Below are 24,258 nucleotides of genomic sequence, written 5' to 3'. Positions count from 1 at the left end.
TAGACTGCTTTTGGCATTGCCATGAACTGTGGCTAAAAGGGCTGCTCCAGGGCTTGCTAAGCCATACTGATACAACAAAAAACAACTTTCAACACTGGTACTAATTCAGGTTCCCAGGATGCCCACTCAGAAGTAGGAAGATTTAACACTTGTAAGTTGATCTGTTAATAGTACTCATGTTATCTGTACTCACCCTAGAGTAAAGCAGCAATTATTCCCAAGGGGGATAAAAAAAAATCCTCCAGTATGGCAGGCTGGCAAATTCCCACTGCAGTGAATGGTGTCATAACCAGGTGGAACCACAAGCAACCAGTAGGGACCAATTGTTCTCAGGCAGTAGTACCCAGAGCCACAGGCCCTGAAGTCCCAAAAGATTTATGACCTGCTTCATCCTGCTGGGAGCGTGGCTCAACTGGCCTGGCCTGAAGTCAAGCCTTCTTCAGCACTTGTGATTACTCCCAGGATGTGTAAGAGAGCACAGTGAGATGGAGGTTAACACTGATGCCAGCTGTTCTAGTAACTGTCAGCAGTTTATACAGCCATCTGACTGAGGTACCAATTTTTACATGATGCTTATGCAATACTATTCACCTTTGTCCCCTTCATGGGGCAGAGAAGAGCATTATAGTATTACTGAAAGACTTCTGGCTTAAAAAAAAACCCAAAAGACATAAAAGAGCCAGAGAACCCCTCTGCAACACACTGCTTTTCAGCAAGCTTTTCTAATGATTAGAAACTATTAGCCACTTCAAGAGAAAATTAGCATCAGCCAGAAGATGCTGCTCCTTTTTTATTAGCTAAAAAAACCCCCGAAATCCAACTTCCTAAACTTCTAGTCATATTTACAGATCTCTTATTGCTCTTTTAGTATTATATGATCCCTATACACAGACACACAAATATTTGGAAGTGCAGTAGTCACTGTGACCTAAAAATTAATTTCAGATTTTCAAACAGAACAGAACAAAAAAAGTCACTTAAAATTTTCCTCTACTTATAGATCTGCTTCCGTCTTTTCTGGCAGTTTGTAGAGAGTCCAAGTAAGACTGAACTGCTGTACTAGGTACTGCAAAATACAGACTAAAATGTCACCGTTTAAGGAATTATGATAGTTAACATGCCATAAAAAAATATTGTATGTATTTTGTACTAGTGACCTATGTTAGTCCGGAAAAGAAGTATCAAAAAATGAAAAGAAAATCTTTAAAAGACCATTTTAAAATCACAGGATTAATTTCCCTTTCTATATCTAGAACTAAATACAAAATATAATAACTAGGTGAAATGCTATACCTAATATCTGCAAAAAAACTCTACATATATTGCTATATCTGCAAAAAACCCAAAAAATACAAAGTGGAGCTTCTCTAGCATTGCTTAGGAAGAGGTTCCTACTTCCACGTGCAACAGAACACTTGCTTCCTTGCAATTTAAATTCTACCCTGGTTTGAAATGTTAGCTCTTAATAAAAACTCAAACAAATGGCAAAAACCCAACTGATAATGAGCAGATAAATTGTGTTTCATATGTGCATATCCCAGTATGACAAGCTTCTAAGAGAAACAGGTTGCATGAAGAAATTATCCTTTAGTGATTTTAAAAATAATGCATTTTCTGTTTAACATGAACTGAGAACTAAATGAATAAGTACTTTTAAACTGGTACGTTAAATACCTTGTCTTCTAGAACAGGTTCCTTGGACACTGAGTTTCCATTCCATACCTAAGGTTCAACACAACACAGCTGCTCTCTGTGTAATCTCCCATCCTCTATTCATATTCAACAATTTTCTCATTGACCTGCATTATATTTTTACTCAACTCCCCTATTTTATCAAGTGCATGCATTGGCCTTCAAATATTGGTTTGATCTGCAAAAGTAATAATGCTTTGCATTCTGTTACCAAATGAAAACATCAGAGGATACAGGCAGATCTTTGTGCAATGTTGTTCCACACCACATTCCAGTTTCAGTGGCATAAATAACCCTTCCTGGTACAGTCTTTTCAACAATTTCTGTTCACTCTGTATCAAGTTCTTTTAGTCGTACAGCTTTAACTTCATGGGATACTCTCAACAGGTGTCTCCAAAAGCCTTACAAAAGCTGAGACACAACTCAAAGGCATTATCAAGCCTGAAAAATAAATTAGCATTAAAAAGCTTCTGGCAAATTATCACTGGTCCTTGCTTATACACTTTTTTTGTCTTTTAGATAACTTATAAGTACTGAAAGAAATTTTTCTTGCTGTTATTCAGAAAATGAACTCATTAGTCGGGTACCATTAAATTACGAACAGGCTCCTTCCCCACCACAGAAGTAAAAAAACCCACATCATCATCCATTCACCCACCAGACTTAAGTTAGCATTTATCTGTAATGATATTATTTAATGCTAGGACAAAAGAACAGATTTATTATTGGTGTATTTTTGTCCTATTCAGCCTTTAATACCCACGCCTTCAAATTTATTCTCAGCTTTAGATTTGATCATGCAGCCAAATACTTTTGTCTTCACTTTGTAAGTTTAAAAAAAATGATTATATATTTGATTATGCTATATTATTTTATATAATTAGCAGAATAGTTAGGAATGCCAAGGTCTCACTCGGACGGATAAATCTGATATCAATCCTTTGCAAAAGGGGAAACAGAAACAAGAAAAAAATATTAATATGCAAGTGTTGGCACAAGAAATTACTTATGGATAACATTAGAAACCTGTGAGGTAAATATTGCATAAATCACTAGAAGGAGGGGCAGAAGTTTACTAGATAACATGTAATTTAAAAGCAGCAATGAACAGAATGCTTAAAAAAATGTATGAACGTTAAGCAGCTCAGAAGCCTACTAAAATACAACTTTGTAATAATTTTTTAAGTCCATGAAATATAAAAAAACCTATACAGGAAGTTTTGGCTAAACAAGATTAGTATCAAAAACCGCAGATTTTCCATAAAAATAATCATAAATACATATTTTAGTGAGAATTACTTTTTTCTTCTACAAAACAACTGACTTTCTAGAAGCTGAGCACAATATGGTATCCTATTTGGCTTTGACCTGATGGTCTAATTTTCCAAGTGAAGAAACTTAAAAAATATTGAGAAAGTTTCACTGAGTAAATTATTAAAAAAAAATAAAAGTCAGCCATTTGAGCATAAAAACATACATATAATGTGTATTGGGTTTTAGACAGTAGACAATAATTTCTCACGACACTACAGAGAAAATTAGTCTTCTTCAGAAGTACTTACAGTACGTCAAAAAAAACCCCACATATGGCCCCTAAGATAAGAGAACTAATAGGATCCATAAATCAGTGGTCAACATATAAAGTCTTATCATAGAAGTATTGTAAACAAAATATAACCAGGATCCCAATTATCTTTGGTATACCAGACTCCCAGGGAATCTCTTATGACACATTTTATATCCAACTTAAGAGGGAAAAGAAACTGTTTAAACATTTTGCATTTAAACTATCACATAAAAATCCAGTATATGATCACAGTTCAGAATGGTTCCTTTCTTTTAATAAAATGCTTCTGGCGTATAATATCAAATCTTAATCATTCTGGCCAAAGATCCATTTCTGGAAAGGGTCTGATGGATTACAGGATGCCAAACTTGGATGCTCTCCATTTCCTGTAAGGCACATATGTAGTGCTTCATTGTATAGAGTTTGATCCTAAAGTGAGGAAAAAAAGGAGGAAAAAAAAAGTGAACAAACAATGAACATGCTAGTTCCCCCCACAGTTCTTCCCCCAAGCTGGTGCTAAAGAGTAAGCTCATACAGGTGGTGCAGAGGGGGCTAGAAAATACATAAGCAGTATATAAGTGCCAACTTGCTTTGTTAGGAAAACTTTGTAAAATATTTTAAAAATATCAAACATCTGAACTGACTTCCAGGTGGATGTCCAGACAACACACTAAAGGGTATCAACTGTTTTTTTAAGTGACATTCTTACTAGTGACATCAAGTTTTGATCTGTAACGGAAACCTCCACTTTCCTGCCAGAATTAAACTTACATTTTTTTGGCTTCAGAGTTTTTGTTTTGTGGGTGTTTTTGCTTTTATGGAAAATCCAAAATTAACTAATAAAAATGCCATTTCACTGCACAGGATATGTACCTTCTGGTGCAGCCACTGCTCCTCCCCAACAGCAAAGGTTTTCTGGCCTTTGTAGGTGCACTCACGAAGCTGCACAGGTCCCTTGGAAGCATGCAGACAAAGCTCCTTCTGAATGTTATGGCGAATTTCGTGGTGTGCAGAATATTCAAAGTACTATTTAAATAATTTTTTAAAAATTTTGGTAAATAAACAACAAGAAAAGTATTAAACTAAATTAAGCCTTTCAAATTCCCATCACAAAATAATACATTTCTTATTCAAAAATTTGAGACTACAGAATAATTCCCCTGATTTTTAGCATAGACAGTTCAAAAGTGTTTTCAAAACTAAAAGCAGTTTTTAGTAGTAATGCAATACTAATTTATACTAGTATGTATAAATTGGAAATAACATTTGCTGCATGTGTACTGTGATGCAAAATCTTACTCCCACACAGGCCGTATATAATTCAAGGAGACAAACTGAAGAGTAAAGATATTTTAAGATAACTTAAATTTTGGCATTTCTTAACTAAAAATCTGAATTAAATAAATTCTGTTGCTAGATTTTGGTTTTTCTTAGAGCAACCAAAAAGAAAAGTTGTCACAGGAAACAATACTGATTGCTGTATGCCAACTTTTGCTGCTTGAGCCAAACAATAAATGTGAACAATAGGATGCTGTTACATCCTCTTGTGAGGTAACCATTAGAAAATTATAAGCATGTATTTTGTGAGCTCATTTTACCATGATTTCCTGACAGCAGAGTACTCCTAAGGCTCACCTGTAAGTCTGATCCTAACAGGGATTTACTTCTAAAAGTTACAGACGCAGCTGTTCTTTTACCCCTTCAGCCCTAACCTAACATTAGGTCTCTCTTCCTTTTCTCCCACATTTACCAGCAGAGTCCCTAACATTACATCTCACTGCTACTGTTTCTTGCCCCTGGATGTCAGCCACCTTCATCATATCTTTCCTTTGAATATTAAGGCCAGGCTCAGTTACCCTCCTTGGCCTTCTGTTTTCCAGTGGTCAGCAATCACCTCCTCGCTACCTTGGAGACAATGGGAACAGCACTGAGGAACAAACAGGCATCTCACTCTTAAGACTCTATGACCAACATTAGTCCTCAAAACAGGTAGTGAAGGAGTGACCTGCTTAGTCATTTAGCTCTCAGACACAGTAACTTACTCTTCATCTGGTAAACTGACTTAATCTGTCCTGATTTATTTTTGGAACTTCATCTCTGCAAGCCCTGAAAATAATGACTTGAAAGCTATGTTTGGAACTTTGTTAATTTTGGATATTGAGATGGGCATGTTTCCAGCCTCCAATATTCTAAAAAGGAAGAATAATGCACAACTGATGTACAACTCTGAAAACTATGTTCTCTTTTCTACTCCCATTTCAAATATATAGACGAAGATGACAGCATGGAAAATATCAGCCTACACTGCTGAAAGTCTGGTAAAGAACTGAGGACAACTGAAAACAGAGCATTGTAATGAGAAGGGTTAAGTAAGCAAATATGCATCTCTTAAGCATTACCAGCAAAATCAGTTCTCTGAAAGCCAGCATTTAAAGGGATTCAGACTTATTTTGTAGCAGGAGGGAAAACAAAAAACATAACACTTGAAAGAATAGAATTTTAGTATAGCCCAAGATAACTTAAGAGAACTATAGAAGCATACAGCAGATCTCTTAATACAATGTCCTTCTACAGTGTTCCCAAATGTGAACACTGTGACAATGTGAAAAGGCTAATATTATTATTATTATTTATATTAAATAGTATTAATCCACAATCGAATAAAACCCCAAATTCAATCCCGTAAAAAGCTAACATAACAGGGTAGTTCTTAATCTAGATAGCATGCCATGTCTCACAAAAAATGATTAGGAAGAAAATATCACCATAGGATTATGTGCCACAGTGCCATCAATGGATGTCTTTTAAGACTGAAAAGAAATTATGAACACCCTCCCCCCCATAAGATACCAATTATATTCTAATAAAAACTTTTAGACCTTTGCTGACCTTTAATTATTAAGGATCACTTTTAAGGGCAACAGAGAAGTGTGCATTTCTGGGCATGGAAGGAGATGTTCTTTTGTTAGTGTTACAGTAATGACAGAACGATTCAGTATCTGACATCTATTGTAAGTCATATTGTAGAAGGAACAGAGCACCATGGCTGCTCCAAGAGCTATGGACCAAAGAGAGCTCCTCTTGAACAAATGGAATCATATTATTCACTTGCATTAGCCAGTACAGGATAGGCCACTTTGACCTCACACTGTGAGGCTGCAAGCATGATAGGGAAGGTGGCTCAGGCCTGGACACTTGGTCTCCCATTGGCCGGATTCCAACCAACATCTTCCTTGACAGTGCGAGTCCTGGTGACAGAGAAAGAAGCAATAGGAGGAAGCATAAGGAAAGGAAGAATTAAGAAGACAACACTTATAAGACAGGAGTAAGGGTGGCATGAAAAGGTTTTGCACAGAAAAGAAAGGGCAAGTGAAGCAGTGCAAGTGTTGAAATCTGAATTTGTATACTGCAGTTAAAACATTAGAAACACGACATGACATGAAGAGTGGTATGGAATTTTTCTTTAAATATATATATATAGGAATTAACTGTTAAAGAAAATAAAGGAAGTAGAAAATAAGGAGAGAGAAATTGTATATTAAAAATTAGTCAATTTATCTAAAATTAAAGTTTTTATATGATAAAGCTAGAGTAGAAGACAGAATAAAAATCAGGTATTAAATATTTTACCTGGTTTCCCCCAAGTCCATGACAAGAATACATAATCAATGGTTTGCCACCATGGTTATTTTCACCAACATCCAGACACATGCGGTTACCTATATTTTTTAACTAAAGAAAGGGTGTTGTCAGGATAAAAAAGCTCAGTGGAATCACAGAAACTCAAACTGTCTCAGTCATAGACAAAAGTCACCTTTAGTTTAACAACAATTACAGCTGTTAGTTCATTTTTACTTTCTGCTATGCTCAAATCTAAAAATCCTGTTTCCTCAGGTAATCTTTTCCAACTAAAAGCCTAGTAACTACAGTCACACATGGAGTTATTAGCCTGCTCTGTACAATGTTACTGCGATTCACATCACAGTTTGAACAGATACACATAAAATATTTAAAACAGGAGGAAGGGGAAGTTTTATTTGCAAATACACGCTAAAAATTCATTTCACCTCAAGCTAAGAGGTTACTTTTTTGTTTGTTTTAGCAATGCAATGTCTAAAGTTATTTGGCAAGGAAAAAGACATTTGACATAAATGAAAAATGAAAATGACACAGCTATTGACAAAGCTATAAAAGGTATGCAGAAGAGATTCTTTGTCGAGAGTAGTGACAGAAAACCCTAGAGCAGTTAAAGATAGCTAAAGTCTAAAAGCTATGGCTAAGGTAGTACAAGAGATTAGCAAACTTCCTGGACTATGAAAAATATAGAAAGTAGTTAAAATTAAACTTACATATCCAGAAAACAAAGGATTCAGGTCTGGCACATACGCTTCTGGATAAACATTATTGAGGTACCAGGTAAAATTTTTACACTGCAGGCGCTGTCTTAAATCAAGTCTTTTTGATATGTCTCCAAATGTTTTCTGTTAGAGGAAAGAAGGAAAGATGGAAGATAAATATATTAACATTCACTTTGCACATGTAAAGCTATGATTTTCTGTGTAGTACTAGAAAGTTTTAAGCTTCCTTTGTTGATTTTTTTCTTGTTAATGCTGTACTACTACAGTTACTGCTGTCTTTCAGTGTCATAACACCACTGACATGCCTGCAGCATTTCAAAGCACTTGCAAGGAAAATACATTGCAAGATGGAAAACATAAAAGTATCTTTAGTCCCAAGAAAGTTTTAACAGAGTGCCATGAAGTGGGAAAGTCCAAGTAAGACCATACTGATTACAGCCATAAAGCCAACTGATCTCTCTAAAAGTGTAACCTGAAACAAACTGGATTGATGAAATAAGTAGCATAATATCTAGTACAATGTAGAATCTCCCAAACAAAATTCAGTTGTTTAGCTGCTGAATATGCTGAGGAAATGTAGTGCTTTCAGTGATACAACAGTCATAAAAATTCATCACATGAAGGGGGAAAAACAGCTTCTAAAAGAAAACTTAGAATTTTACCTGGGCAGAAAACTTACAAAATAAACAAGTCAACACTCAACCTCAACCCCAAATACATGTTTACTTGAAAATAACTGACTTTTTAAGCAGATAGAGACAGGATAGTTATCCATCATAAGTAACTTTTATTCTGATGCTAAAGAACTACAAAACCTGCTTTTTCAGTAAGAATACTAAGCAACTTGAAACTAACAAGACATTTTTCTCACTCCAGAAAATAAGTTAGTTTACATTGTCTACACCCATTAGTTTCTCTCCTGTTCTTCTGGTAGTTCCTGTACCTGCACAATGCAAACAACCCAGGAGAATGTATGAAAAATACACCAATAAAAAACCTCACCATATAAAATCAACATTCATCACCCAAACACTTTAGTTTTTTTCATGTCTGTTGGGGCTGCAGCATTAAGCAAACTAAAGAGTCTTTTCATTAAGATATCTAGAATCCTCACATACTTTGTCAATAAATAACTTTTGCTCACCAAAACTCTCACCGCAGCAAGTGTGATTTCTAATACCACCACCACCACCTACTTGTTTCACAATTTTTGCTGCCTCTGTGTTTCTTCGGTAAAATATTTCTTTATATTCATCCATCCACACTTCTGCAAGGCGAACTTGATTACGTGTGATCACCTGAGTACCTTTTGGGAAAGTATGGGGACTCTTGCTGCGAAAGACATGGCCAACAACAGAGCAAGGCATGATCTCCAACTGTCCACCACATTGCCATACCTAATAATAACATTTAGTGTGTAAGTACACTGCAATTAGAATTCAGGGAGTGGAAAAAAAAAAAAAAATCAGTAATACTTTTGTTTGCCAGAACACATCAAACCACTAGCAAGAGTACATGTATCAGGCATACCATTAGTGAATTTCCTAATCATAGAAACCCTGAAAACATACATTTAAGATAGCAACTCTAAAATCATTAAAAAATAAAAGCAGTTTAATGAGCATGTTTGTATTTTATTTCATAGGTAATTAGTAATTCAATTTTCCTTGTCCTAGTTGGCTGATTGAGCAGAGGAGTCAATATCTAATACTAATTTATTTTCAAGTTCCCTGTACACTGTCAGCACAGAGGCAATTGCTAATTACGGAGCTAAACTTACTCTGAAAGACATTTCTATATTTTCACCTCCCCATATTTCCATTTCTTCATCATAGCTTCCAATGTGTTCAAAGTAGTCTTTTGATATTGAAAAGAGACCTCCAGCAAAGGTAGGTGTTCTGCAAAAACAAAATTTTACTGAGAAAGACAGTATTTATATTTTTAAATATAGACGTGAAATCATGGTGCAACTGTTCCAGTAATTTTTCATGCACTTGTTAGTATTTCACTACAGTCATGCATATTCCTGGCATAGATAATACTTTTAGCACTTAAATATGCTCACATAGAGTCTCATTTGACAGCTTATTGCCATTTATTAAGAACTTGTTCAGACTAACAACTGCTGGTATAAAAGAAAGCATCAGGAAAGCAAACTAATTTTCTCTGCATGGAGGAAATCGATCAAAAGTACAACTCCTACAGACCAGTAACCTGTCTGTGGACAAAGCAGGTACAATTATCATCAAATGCACTACTGCATCAGCCGAGTATCTGGGTGCTCTGACCCTTTTTGTCATTCTTTCAAGTAAAGTGAATGAAGAGACAGAATCATTGTACTGTCTCTGAAAAATAACTGTGTATAATCCTCCTCTGCGCCTCCCCTCTAGGAATATAGGCAATTTCCACTGTATGTAGAAGAAGTAATGCAGAGCAATTACTATCTTGATGAGGCTATATTTTTATGAAAGTTTTAAAATGTGGTTCTTAAAGAAAGTATTACAAAAAACATCCAAGATGCTGTCTGATTATATTAATTTGAAGAACTAATTTATTTACAAACTATCATTCATAAGATAAACTCTGTGAAAACAGAAGGATTTAAATAGTATTCAAATTATGTTTACCTAATTGGATAGGTTTCATCCTTTCTTCTTTTATTCTCATGTTTAGGAAGAGACTCCCATCCAAATGACAAACTCCAATCAAAATTTCCTCTGTTGTGGCTATGCACATAAGGAGATGGTTTACTGAATTCAAAGGTATTGAGATCAATAGAAGCAATGTCAGGGCTTACAACAGCAACAGGATTCTCAGCTATTCTTGCCAATAATGGCTCTAACCAGCCATAAAAGCATTCACCTGTGGAGAAAGTGGGAACACTGAATTTTTGCTTGGCTATGAAGTAGTACACAGGGTATGTTTTAACATGTCCAGCAAGCCAATGTGGACTATTTTTAAATAGCATTGCTAATTATACTTTCAATAATGTGAAATAGCAATAGAAAAGATTATATATTGCTAACATTTATAATTCATTAAAAAACTGCAACATTAAATTAAAGACAACAGCATTATAAACCTGACCTGACATATTTCCAGGTTACACTTACAATGAGCATCCAGGAAGGTAAGGGTTTCTCCTGTTGCTACTGAAGCTCCCAACAACCGTGCAGTGATCAGACCTTTTCTTTCCTTCTGACGGACTACTTTAACTATCTGAAACTGTTTCACATATTCATCTAGTTTATCATGCAGGTACTCTGGAAAGAGAAATCAGTGTCAGGATATTCAGCGTATACACATGCCACTGCCCAAATGTTACACTATTAAGTGAACAAGATAAACAACTCACTCCAGAAATCATCTCAATGTCAAAGCCATAAGAATTCCTATCTCCTGAAGTTATTTTTAAGGGCTGAGTATTCTGGGGGTAGGGGTGTAGGAAGAGGTGACCAGCAGAGAACAGGAGATGGAACATTAAAATAATTCTGAACAAGAAAGGATGTGCTAGTCCATCTCTGCTACAGTGTTAACCATTTGAATACCAATTCCATTTTCACAGCAAATGGATCTCGTACTTACATTATCTGCAGAACATGCAAATTCTTTCTTTAATGATGGCACATTTAAGCAGTTTTCAAAGGCTACAGTATTTACAACAGCCACAGAAGCCATATAAAAAACTAATTAAGTGTTCAGATTTTGAGAAAAAACCCCACATCTCTCATGAAACATCTCACATCTTTTTTATTCTGCCCATCCTTAGTATTAAACTGTACTACTGAACATACTTCACATCCAAGTGTTCCAAAGTACTCAATACAGACTTGCAAAGTTTTTTGAACTTGCATTTGTGACCACACTAAGTACATATCTAATTATTTTTGAGACTCAACTAGTCCATTGAAGATTATTTTGCCATTAAATAATTTTTGCTTTCTGATAAAGACACTGCCCTTCATATTAATGACATTTATTTACATAAAGACAACCACTATGATAAAATACAAATTTCTACAAGTCTGGGCCAGTTTATACTTGGATACTTTGTTCTACAAATTGCAATTGGTTTGAAACACAAATAACAAAGCTACTTGTCATGCAAGCAGTTATGTAGGCAAATCAGCATCAGAATTGGAAAAAGCAGAAATGGAGTTTAAAAACCTTTTAGAGCACAGGAATTTCATATTTGACTACCTTATGGAAAAATAAGGTGGGGGAGGGCTATTTTATTAAAAAAAAACAAAAGAGAAAGAAACAAAACTGCTTAGAAGACTGTTATACAGTCAATAGTGGTAAAGATCCTCTTAGCTAATTTATCTGCAATCTTAACCTCTTCAATTAAAAAAAACAAAAACAAAGCAAAAGCAGGAAGACTTCTTACCATCTACACTGGCATCATCCACCAAAATAATCTCTTTCAGCAGTATGGCAGGAGATGTGTACATCACACTGTGGACAGTTCTGAGCAGAGTTGACCATGCTTCATTATGGAAAACGATGATAATGCTGGTGGTTGGCAATGGTGGGCAACGCTTAAACTTTTGCTCAATGCATCTACAAATTAGAAAGTGTCAGGGGTTACAAAATGGACAATTTTTTACTCAAACTCTTAAACTTTTTTTTCTGGTACAGAACTTTATAACTATAGACATTAAATAGTTCTGCTTTTCTGCTTTCTGTCCTAGCTTTGGAGTGCAAAGGTAGGTACTTCAACTAGAGCAGCTGATCAGAATAGTTTTTAAAGTATCATGACAGAGAATTGAACAACTTAGTTTTGCTTCTGTCTCACACACATATTGAGTAAATTTCATATAATACCCAGGCCTTCTTCAGGAAAAAAAGTTATTTTATTGAGAGCAGCAGGTACTGACTGAGCTAACTTAAAAGTTACCATTACTGCTGAACCCTAAGAATACAAAGAAGAATATTTATTAGAAAAATATAGAGTTTGCAAGTAAAAATATAACCTATCTAATTCAAATTTCAAAGCTTTGTAGAAATGCTATGTAAGCCTTAGGGCAGCATGTCCCATTCAAGGGATACAATTTTAAACCCATACTTTTTCAAGACTGACATATCCTAAACATAACTTTAGATCCAATGGCAAGTCAAGATGACAATGCTGTATTCATAAGTTGCACACTTAATGTTTATGGTCTGTCAGCTTTAGGGCCTGGAGGACACCCCAAGGTAATAACCACAGTCCTTGCCCCACAAAATACACAAGCAAAGCCTCCCCAGTTATGCTCTAGGAGGGGTTATGGTGAGCTGCACTGTGTGCATCAGCAGCAGCTCAGTCAGTTCAGCCACTTCTGGCACAGATGTCTGACAACATTTCACCTGACACTGACTGCTCATAACTGAAACCCACTCCCCCTTTTTCCCCAAGTCCTACAGTCTACAATTAAAAAATTCTTCAATATTACAAGATTGCTGCTAAGATCATCCATTCCCTTGTTCAACAGTTTACAAATCCAAATTTATTAAATTATGCCTACATTCCTAATTTATTAAATTAAACGATGTAGTTTTACTAATACTGAATGCTAAAAAAAATGAGGGGTGGTGTTTTAATTGGAAAAATGTTGAAACCACATTTTTAGTTTTATTCTAAATAAAACTAAGCAGGCTTCCTGAAAGTTACTCAGAAATTTTAGCCTTAAAGGCAAAATCAGAACACCTTATTTAAATATGGTTACTCTGAATTCAAAACCATGAAAGAAATGATCTTTTCTAAACATTCTTGGCTTTGGCACTGTGGATCACTACGTACAGCCAATCATTATGTATAGCTAGGACACTTTCCTAAACTATCACCTACTGCTGAACTCAAATCACTTTGCAGGCTGAATTTCTGAGAAGTTTTTCAACTATCAGGACATACACATTTCAACTTACTCAGGAGGTCGAGTGTCTGGTCCAAGATCTCGGTGTAAAGAAATCCTATCACTTGCAAATGCATTAAAACAGTGTTTCTCTTCTCCAACCTGTTTTTCTTTCTGCTCTTCTGAATTTAAGTTGATGGTTTTAAATGCTTTGCCAGAAGCTCCAGGAGCGTTAGGATCTTGAAGGGGCCGATCTAGAAAGGGTTTCAGTTCCACTGGAGTATAGTGCCCTGGCAAACAGTGTCTCTCTCCAGGAACCTTAGTTTGCCTAATGGGTGCTTTTATCTGCATTTTTGGCTTTGCACCTTTGATATTGTTCATAGCATTTAACATAAGACCTAATACGTGACTTTTCTTTCCAACAACTGGCTCAATCCCTGCTTCATCCTTAAAATCTTGAACACCAACTTCTCTTTGTAATAAAAATAAAAATACCAGAAAGACAAACACAATAATGCTAAACTTCCAAAGTTTCCAGTGAAAAAACGTCTTAAATAGTTTATGTGTCTTTTTCAAGGCCATTCTAGTTTTAAAAATTTTCACACAACAGAAGTTTCTGTGAGTGTTGTTCTTCAAATATGTCACAGCATTTCTTGAAATTTTAACACCTGTAAATTAAAACAAATAGTATTAATTTAGACATCTAGTATATTCAACTATGTAAAGCCATAAGAAATTAATGGAATTAATTCACAGCTCCTAAAAGTCAAACATTATGCATGCTACATCACTTAAAGATACATCAAACCTATCTCTAAGATACCCAAAATGCCCTTTCCCTGCTTTTTGCTTTGGGTTTTATTTGTTAAATACACTTCATATAGAAGAACACGGAAATCAGGCATACCATCACGAATAAAACAACATTTCTACACAGTGCCACTGCTTCAAGTTTGTTTTCTTCCAAGTAGTTTGTTTGAAATTAGAATAAAGTCTTATAGAAGCAGGGAATTTTAGTTAAATGATGGGACAGAAGACAAACAGGTGGCATCAATACATTAGTTCAAGCTGCATGTCAGAAAGAGCCATGTGGAAAGTGAACTAAAAGATATTAAAGACTTTTCAATCAACTTATTTCAACAATTCTCAAGTTTCCACCATTATTTTTTCACAGACAAGTAATTATTCACTTGCTTTCAAAGATGAAACTATGAAAGATATTTCACGACTACCAAAATCCAAGTGATTTGAATTAAATTCTATCTGCCAAACTGGCACTTTACAAGGGGATACATTCTGCCACCAGCCTGAATAGCTGGAATAGCTATTCAGGGAATAGCAGAATTTTTGTCTAAATTGCATGTATGTGAATCAAGAAGAGAAATAAACAGCATCTAGCTAAAAAACACAGTTAGTTCCCACTTGCAAACTACTGACCACAAAATTGCAAAAACTACTTTTCTATTTGTTCCTCTGAAATACAAGTAGATCTTAACTGGAGTAATACATACTCAGGAAGAGATACAAGTCAGAGAAAACAAACCCCCCCCCAACCCTTTACCTGCTTTTCTTCAAGAATTTGCAGGAGAAACTAAGCATCTGGAGTTCTTCACATTATACTGTTTTTCAAAGCTTATGTCAGCCTAATAAACCCATACATTCAAACTACAGTGTTTTTACCATAGAGTTATTGTTAAAAGAATGCAGAGGGGAAGCATATCAGATCATACTAAAAGGTACCAAAAACCATGCTTCTCAACTGAAAATTTCAAAAACACCAAACCAAACAAACCAGTCCACTTCACATATTATTTTCCCAATTTTCCTTACTGACGAAACATTTGAACTACAATACGGATACCTTTATATGGAACACTACAAATAAAAACTTTCTTCCCAATGAAAGGATTGCCACCAAATTACCAAACTGACAGATTGAAAAATGTCTTCTTGTTTTCTCACAATGTCTGGTGGGTTGATCTTGACTGGCTGCCAGACACCAACCCAGCCACTCTCTTGCCTTCCATCCTCAGCATGACAGTGGGGACAAAGATGGAAAATCACATGGGTTGAGCTAAGGACACTGTGATCACTTACCAGTTACTGTCACATGGAAAACAGACTTGTAATGATGAATTTGAATTTACTGCCAATTAAAAATAGAGTAGGGTGGTGAGAAACAAAGGCTCAAACTACCTTCCCTGGCTCAGCTTCACTCCTTCATTCCCAATTCTTCTCTCTCCTTTCTGCCTAGTGGTGCAGAAGGAATCAAGAATAAGGGCTGTGGTTAGGTTGTAAGACTTTAGCACTCCTTCCTCTGCACACTTTCCCCCTGCTCCAGCACAGGTTCTCTCTTTGCAGTACAGTACTTCAGCATAAACTGCTCCAGCATGGGCCATCCATGGGTCACAGTTCCTGCCAGGATCTTGCTCCTGCATGGGCTCTCCACAGGCTGCAGCTTTCTTCAGGGTATATCCACCTGCTCTGGCCTGGGGTCCTGCACAGGCTGCAGAGTGGATACATCCTCTGGGGTGGTCCTTTCCTGGGCTGCACAGAAATTCTTCACTACAGTCTTCTCCATGAGCTGTAGGGGGAATATCTGCTCCAGTGCCTGGAATACCTTCTCCCCTCCTTCTTCACCGACCTTGGGTTCTGCAGAATTTCACATTTTTCTCACTCTTTCTCACAGCTGCTGTGCATAATTTTTGACCCTTTCTTAAATACCTCATCACAGAGGCACCACCTGCTACACTGGGTGGCTCAGCTTTGGCCAACAGTGGGTCTATTCTACCGCTGGCTGGAACCAGCTGTGCTCAGCCCTGGATGAGACTGGCGGTGGGGGGGCAGCCCCATGTCTCTCAGCACAGAGGCCACCTGTGCAGTCATCCTCACCTCCTAACCTCGCCATGAGAATGCAATACACAACGTGAAACACCAACTCTAAGTACAGATCAACACCCAGAATTGCAGGGACTACAGTCTCTGCAGGTTGCTAACCAGGAATGATTTCCTAACACCATCAAAAAGAAAAATCACATTGCTGTTTCAACAGTGCACCATGTACAAGCACATAAGATACTAGTAAATCTTAAAGCTTAGAAATCAATAAGCAACATAAATATATCTTCCTCAAATGGAAAGAAAACATCTTAATATATATACCTCTATCTATCTATACATATATTTGAAATACATGATGTCATAAGAGGTATTGGAAACAAGAGAGATGTGGAGCATGCCACCACAAAACTTATAGGAAATGTGTCTGTCCCTAGAAAAGAACCTTCCCTCGAGTTAGGTGGGTTGTGGAAGACACAACTTAACCCTTTCAGTGTGGATTGTACACTCTACCAGCATACCAAGCAGAGAAACAAGTGCAATGATGTTTCTTTAAGAAAGGATCAAGTGACAGCCTTGGAATATTATGTGCAGCAAACACCAGGTGGACAGAGGCTTGACTGCCACAGCATACAGCAACTTTTGATATAGACAAATGCTGAGTGTAGCTTTGTTGACAAAATATCTGATAGGGATATTGCTTACAATACGAGAAGAGTTCTTTGTCACACAAAAGAGTAGCAGTTTCCAGAACAGAAGCTGCATTGTCCAAAGAACTTCTGCTATGAAAGCTGTATTTTACTTAGGGTTTTTACCAGGATCATTTTGTAGTCAGAAATACAATCTTTATTCTCCACAAATGCCTCTCACATTTTCATGACATAGCAATGTGTCAGCAAACACAGACCAAGCTACTATTCAATCCTCCAGGACATGATGAAGAAGTATGTGGCATGATTAAACTCCCTGGGGTGACTGTTCAGCAAAGCGTTTAATCTTCTATTCATTAGTGTTATTTTCACTAATAGTAGTCTGGATTCTAACAGCACTTTGAAATAACTAGCCCTAAACATCTGTAGTTGGATTTTTTTTTTCTTTTTGAAGAAAATAACCAGAAAACTAAAATGTACTACTAAATGCTTCTAGAAGTGCCAAAAAGCAGCTGCCACACTACTTCAAACCACATCACATGGGCAGTGTGAGAATTCAATGCAGTCTATGTTACATTATGCCACCCACTGGTTCTGATGTCAGACTGTCTGCAAAAACTCTTACAAGAAAGCCTTGCTAATGTAGCCAACAAGTAGAAAACTGAATTAGCTTGATCTAAACAACACTGTAGAGAATAATATTTTATTAAAAAGTGAAAGTATCATTAAAACAAATCAGCAGAAATTCTTTCCAATCATGTGAGACAAAATTCATTAGGGTTAGGTAATAACAACATACTTGACCTCAGTTTTTTTAAAAAATGTATTTTAAAATCTACTTTTCTTCTATACAAATGTTAAACAGGTTTCAAATGTTTCCTGACAATATTGCTTATAGAACATAAAAATTTAAAAGAATAAGTAAAAATACTAAAACCAAACCAAAACAAAAATCCTAAAAATGAGAAAAACGGGGGAAAAATCAATCAGAATTATTCTAATCAAAACCATTTAACTACATAACTTGGCTTCAACTTGATCTAATTCTTCTATAATTCAAGAAGCACAGTCTCATAAAAAGTTTGTCCATTTCTCCTTGTTATCAAAGCATACAATCCCTTCCTCAATCCTTAGAGTCCCCTTAATCAGAAGGTGGGTGTGAATAAAAACACTAAGCAAATACTTTAGGAAAAAAAACAAAGAAACCAGATGATGACCAACTGCTCTCACCAAATTAGCAAAAGTCCGACAAAGATATTCAGGATATTTTAACTATAAGAAGTGCTACTTCCACTACTAGCATTTCTGAATCTAAAATTCTAAACAGGGCTTTTTGTTTTCTTTGCATGAGTATCAATGTAGGTGCTGCTAAAACATTAGTTACTGAAATAATCAGTTTGGTAAATGATATTTTCATCTTCTACCACCATGGAAATTGATGTTTTTTTCTATTGGCAAATAAAAAAAAAAAAAAAATCACTGAACAAAATTGTTTGCACTTCCTAGAAGTTCATCTCAGAGGAACATCCAATCACATAAGCACCTTTGGTGACAGACTAAGAATCATCCAATTCAGAGTGAACCCTTCATAAAGGTCTAGCTTTATATGGAATATGAAGATTCTTCATAGAATAAAAACCATTCAAAAGCACTTCAGAAATTTGGGATAATTAAACAAGTTGCTTAAGTTTAGCAAACTATGCTACTGTTTACAAGAATATTAGCTCATGATTTAAATAAAGGAACAAATGATGAAATGTACAGAAGTTAAAGACTAAAGAGACATGAAAATGAGAAACAGAATCAGCTGTTTAGTTTCCATCTCCACACTTGCTTATCTGTTTCAGTCAGTTCCTACTGAATGCACTTCTAAATAGGGTACACATACCTAAAAGAAATAGAAATTCACAAACACCAGGTGCTGTTTCTCCCAGTACATTCTTTGAAGCTCAGCCAGTTAAAGAAAGTTGTTAGAGGAATTCTGCATGTGTTCAATTCCTAAACCTTCATTGTAGAAACATTAAGAGCACAAGTTATTCTAGTGAATACGGGATGAAACCTGCTTCACCGATTATGACAGAGAAAGGAGAAGCTGTACCTTCTGGAGGAATTTACTGAAGAAGCTGAAGAAGTTCTGAGCAATAGCAGCACTGCTTGCTAAAACAAACCTGGTCAAGTATTTCCTTCAGCAATTTCATTTAGATTAAAAAAAAAAAAGACATGAGGAAAAACCCCAAACAAACCATCACCAAACCTCCTCCTATGTATTCTAATGGAAGTGCTTCAAACTCAAACTTTCACATGCTCTTTCAAAATTAGCATTACTACCATTTTTCTACAGCCAAGCACTGTATGTCACAGGCAATTCCCTTTGACAATTGATAGCACAGTAAAAATACACAGTAACCATATGTTATAAAAATATTTATGGTTTATTTTTACAGACCTGGGACATGGAAATGACATGCACTTATCTCAAATTTAAATTTCACTCAACTCTGTAGTTTCCTTTTTTTCTTTGGTCAAATTGTTTTGGGCCTCCATTAAAATTATTTTAGACTGTCCCTAAAAATGCCATGATGAAAAAGTGAGCATGACAGCAGCTGTAAAGTGCTGTTTTAACTTAGAAGGATTAGTGTCTCATTTTCATTTAAGCATCAGAAGATAATGTCTGGACCATAACTAGAGGACTTTAGTTTGTTTTCCTGATTATAGCAACGTTTCTAAGATAACAAAAACATCCAAGTATCAAGTGTAGGTCTTAAAATCACAGTTTTCTAACTGGCCTTAAACTTTTGTTTAAGTGATAAGCGTAAAGCAAAGAAAGTCTCCTCATGGGAGATTTACTGAGATTTACAGGGTTAGTGACTGCTAAACCAATCTTTGTTGGAAGACAGCTGTCTTCACTTTCCTCCTCTCCCCACTTCAGTGTCTCTTTCCAGATACATCTCACTGCTGAATAATGTTAGTCCACTGTAGTTAGTCACTGATGCTAAAATTTAATTGCTAAATCACTGTCAGTGGTTTTGTGATATGATTCTCTGTAAGCAGAACTATTTCCTATGGTGCATGATCTCAGTGAGTCTTAGGGAAAATCAGACAGTAGTAAGACAGACAGCAAGTGAATAGATCCATGCTTTACATGACTGAAAAAAATCTAGCACTTTATAGTTTAGAAACTTGAGGCACTTTTAGATCTTGTAGAAGACAGGCACAACAATGAGCAGATTAGGATGAGAAACTCTTAAGTGTTGGCAGGCAACTGATCAGCATTTCATATCGTGAACATGACTGTCTACATTGATTCCAAAAGAGGGAAAACCTTGGAGTCGGTAACAGCTCTTCGAACAGGCAAACCAGGCAGCAAACTTTGCAAAGCAGAAAAAAAAATATCTCAAAGCAATACAGTGTGTCACCTAGAATCACAGACACTGGGGAAATGTCACAGAGAGGGCAATTATACCTTGGTTCCTATTTGGACAGGGCTCAAGCTATCCGGGCTGCTTCTGGTATTACCCCACCCCAAAAAAGGGACAAGTGGCAATAGCAGTTATGAGGAGAAGGAAAACTGGTCTTCTGCTCCTTCCCACAGTGCAACAAAAATAGCAGTTCAGGCTCTCCGTAACTAACTTAATTTTTACTTTGCTCTGTTATTGAGAAGCCTCAAGATGACAGTGGCAGATGCCAAACTGACCAGGCCATTGAGCAAACCTGGCTAAAAAAGGAAACCAAACCCTGTAAGTTCGCTGCTTTGTCTCAGGCTCTAAGTCTGGCAGCTCTGCAGTGTACCACTGCCTTTCGTCAAGACTGAATTGATCAATATAATTGATAATCTTTTAAACAAAGGAGGTCTTTTTGTTACAGAAGACTAACATATACAACACTACTGAGATGCATACATATTTGTATTTCCAGTAAGATTTTTTTATTTAACCAACTAAAATTTTTATTAACAAATTCTTCTTTGTAAAGGAATATTTTACACAAAGTTAAAAAAAAATTAAAAATCCATGACACTGAGGTTATTAAATTTAAAGTACACTTCTTCTGTCAGTTTCCAGACCTAAGCAAACATTGTGTAAGTATTGTCACCTGCTGTGCAGAAGACTAACAAACTGCCGGAGGGGAGAGACAATGCGGTAACTCTTTAAAAGCCCTCTGAGTAGGATGAAATACACCAGAGTTATCTGGCAATGTACACAACTGGAATCACCCCGCCGTCCCGAATCAACGCGGTACTGTGGGCAAACCCTTGGGCGGGATCCGTACGTGGCAGAGACACCTCCCTCGGTCAATACCTTCGGTTTGGACAGTGCATCCGGCCGGCACCTCCCGGAGCCCTGTGTCCGCACAGGCGGCAGCCCGGGCTCCTCGCCCACTCCACGTTGCCCCGGAGCGGAGCTCGCAGGGCTGGGCTGGGCTGGGCTGGGCTGGCCCGGTCCCGGGCAGGCCCCTGGGGCCGGCGGCCTCGGCGGGAGCTGAGGGCACCGCGCGTGGGGCGTGCGCCCAGGGGGCCGCTGAGGGGAACCCCCAGGGCAGCCCCGGCCCCGCGCCCCCCCCCAGGACCGCTCCCGGACCTCACGGCTCCCGCCCGCCTGCCGAGAGCCGCCGGGCGCGCCCGCAGGGCTGCGGCCGGCGGTGGGGCAACGTCCGGTGCCGCTTCTCCCCCGCTCGCCGCAGCCCTTGGAGAGGCCAAGGAAGAGCGGAGCCGTGCGGTGCGTCCCGAGGTTCCCCCACTCACCTCGTCCGGCGGGAGGACGGCGAAGGCGCCGCCGAGCGAGCGGCACCGGAGCCCCGGGAGGCCGGAGCCGGGCGGGCTCTGCGGCTTCCGCCCCGCGCCCGCCAGGTGCGCGCGGCCGGCGCCGCGCCTGCGCTCGCGCGTCCGCGCCCCGCCCTCACCTGGCGCCCAGGTGCGCGTGCTGCGCCCATCCCGCGGCCGCGCCGACGCGGGGCTCCGGCACCGCCGCCGAGCGCGCACCCAGCGCCGCACGGCCGCGGCTGCGGGGCTCGCTTCAACCGCCCAAGCGTTACGTTGGCAAGATGGGGTTGACCAAGCACTCCCAGTGCTGGGAAACAAAACACAAAATCCCTCTGAGGGTGACATCACAGACTGGGAGAAGGGCTACCACACTGAGCTCTCTCTTCACAATGTAGTTTCCCAGAGAGATGGGTACAAAATCACTTTTCTACAGAAGCATGGTATGATGTGGGGGAGAAAAAATCCAAAGTAATATTTGCACTCTTGTAAGTGTAAGAGTCTCCCCTTCTTTGTACGCTCAAATAATAGCAGCATAATCACCATCTCACTCCAGCACTTCAAAACTTCTTTCTCTGAGCTGCTGAACCGCAGGTATCTAAACGTGCTCAGCAAGTAGAAGGGGAGTTGGCAGTAGTTGTACTGATTTGTGTCACAGCAGTGCCAAAAATGGTGATGCCAGTTTTTTTAGGAATTGATATTGCCCAGGGAGACTTAATATAGATTCAGACTAGAATCTCTCAAAATTCATAGATTGTTATTTCTAGGATGTTAAAATCCTTCCTTACAACCTCGACAGCTGATGCTAAGCACTACAGCACCTGAAACAGGCATAGCCGGTGTTCAACTTTTGTAGCACAAAATTAATGTAAGGCAAATTTCTAGAGTGAACTTTTAAAAATCTGCTGTTTCCCCAAATAAAGCCTGCAGCAACAGGCATACTGACTCCTTAAAAAATCCAAAAACCCCAGCCATCAAGAATAGTATCAAAGAAAACCCCACCTCAGAACAAGACTTAGACCATTCACACAGCTTCTCTTTTAGCAAGGACCATGTCGCATAATTAGCAACAACTTTTAGCAGAGACAGAATCAAGAGATTTCCGCAGTAATGGTCCAATTCTCAACATTTTATGGCAGGTCAGTGTTGCAAAAACCCAGGAGTTCTAATTTCATTGCAAGATTAATCAAGAGGTAAAACCACAGAGCAAATGAAGCTAGATAGCAAAACCACTGTTAAGATCTTTGAAAAGTGCCATAGTCAAAAGCTGATGGAGAAGTACTCGCTACTGAAAGGTTTTCTTATTTTCCTCTTTTTCCCCCTTTCAGCTCAGTATATGGAACACATTAATGAGTTATCATCAACTTCTGAAGAGCCAGAATCCACTGCCACTGAGATTTTGCTGGAATGTCACTTTTCAAAGAAAATCTTCAGCAAATTGTCTAACATTATAAGCTCTGTTTAAAGTATGCTTATAAAACTACTCACTCATTTAATAAATAACAAAATTAAATTTTAGGTTACTAAACCAGAGCTGCGTGATTTTAGGAAGTCTATAGCCTTTCTAAAAATTGCTGTAGCCATATTTGAGAAATTATTTGCAATAGTCAAACCTAGCCCAGAAATGGGGAAAAAAAAACCAAAACCCTTCAAATTCTTTCCACTCTATTTTTGTTAAGAATCTTACTAGTTTAGTTATTTTTGGCTATTTATACTAATTATTTTTGCCTAATGATACTTTCCAAACCATCTTTTTAGCATTCTACAAATCTAAAAAAAGTTGCAAATGAAACCAGAAAATAGTATTTAGCACAGTGTTACCAAAAATCGTTTAATCTCCTCTAAAAGATATTCTAGGCATTCTGTACCTGCAGATGAAAAGGGGACAAGAGAGAAGAAGAGATACCTATGGCTTATGTTGCTATAGCTACAAGATGCTTAGATTTTCAGTTCCAGTGAATGAATCAATAGAAACCACAGCTTCACTCTCCTCTTTTATTCATCAAAGGCAAAACTGGAAGATGGGTTGCTAAGCAACATCACACTGAAGAGTGCAGGGCTTTGAAATTAGCATTACTGACTCCCCTCCATCCCAGAAGTCTGTTCCATTCAAACCCACTTATTAAGGAGCCCCACCAAACTACCAGACCATGCATTTTTAAAGTAAGAAACAGTAAAAGCAGAGAGGTATGACATCAAACCATTTCTTCTACAGAAAAAAAAAAACCAAAAAACAAAAACAAACAAACAAAAAGAAAAAAAAAAAAAAAACAAAAAAACAAAAAACAAAAAAAAACCAACCAAAAAAAAACCAAAACAAAAAAACACCAAAAAACAAATAACACAGGAAAACCTAAATTGGCTTATATAAACCAAAAGGGATATAGAAAGGAGATTTATTTCTACTGAGAATGTTATATTAAAGCAGGATTTTTTTTTTCTGAAAGACTAAGAGCCTTTAAAATATTTAAATCCTAAGACATGTCTCATTTGTACTCCTATTTTAAAGACCTCATACATAAAAAGACACCAGTGCCTAGATGGCTGACGGAATTCAGAAATCTTA

General features: G+C 37.6%; 1 protein-coding gene and 1 long non-coding RNA gene across 4 annotated transcripts; one reads left to right on the top strand and one right to left on the bottom strand.

Moving 5' to 3' along the window:
- Positions 1 to 777: 777 nt before the first annotated feature.
- On the bottom strand, positions 778 to 21,769 carry GALNT3 (polypeptide N-acetylgalactosaminyltransferase 3). 3 transcript variants are annotated; one of them, XM_053982846.1, is made up of 11 exons: positions 21,678 to 21,769; positions 13,522 to 14,116; positions 12,005 to 12,177; positions 10,731 to 10,880; positions 10,245 to 10,479; positions 9,398 to 9,515; positions 8,814 to 9,014; positions 7,609 to 7,740; positions 6,890 to 6,991; positions 4,133 to 4,285; positions 778 to 3,688 (listed from the first exon to the last, which is right to left on the bottom strand). In XM_053982846.1, the coding sequence occupies exons 2-11, from the start codon at positions 14,028 to 14,030 to the stop codon at positions 3,566 to 3,568; spliced, it is 1,896 nt and encodes a 631-aa protein (XP_053838821.1). In that variant the 5' UTR covers positions 14,031 to 14,116; positions 21,678 to 21,769; the 3' UTR covers positions 778 to 3,565. The 3 variants fall into 3 exon arrangements, 2 of the variants coding, with proteins under 2 accessions (XP_053838821.1, XP_053838822.1); XR_008437976.1 differs by lacking the exon at positions 778 to 3,688 and adding an exon at positions 6,149 to 6,507 and having other exon boundaries at positions 4,205 to 4,285; XM_053982847.1 differs by lacking the exon at positions 8,814 to 9,014.
- Positions 21,770 to 22,023: 254 nt separating this feature from the next.
- LOC128810350 (uncharacterized) lies at positions 22,024 to 23,210 on the top strand. Its single transcript, XR_008438023.1, has 2 exons — positions 22,024 to 22,286; positions 23,021 to 23,210. It is a non-coding gene; the product is annotated as an uncharacterized LOC128810350 (long non-coding RNA).
- Positions 23,211 to 24,258: the final 1,048 nt, after the last annotated feature.

Source organism: Vidua macroura, chromosome 7, assembly GCF_024509145.1.
Source record: "Vidua macroura isolate BioBank_ID:100142 chromosome 7, ASM2450914v1, whole genome shotgun sequence".
Taxonomy (NCBI): Eukaryota; Metazoa; Chordata; class Aves; order Passeriformes; family Viduidae; genus Vidua; species Vidua macroura.
The sequence above is the reverse complement of the archived record's forward strand: the minus strand, read 5'-3'. Positions and strand labels throughout refer to the sequence as shown.

Coding starts and splice junctions, on each gene's coding strand:
- GALNT3 (XM_053982846.1), bottom strand. CDS start 14,030: ATGGCCTTGAAAAAGACACATAAACTATTTAAGACGTTTTTTCACTGG. Junction 10,881..12,004: donor GGATGATGCCAGTGTAGATG/GTAAGAAGTCTT, acceptor TTCTCTTTCCAG/AGTACCTGCATGATAAACTA. Junction 7,741..8,813: donor CAGCAAAAATTGTGAAACAA/GTAGGTGGTGGT, acceptor TTCCTCTAACAG/AAAACATTTGGAGACATATC.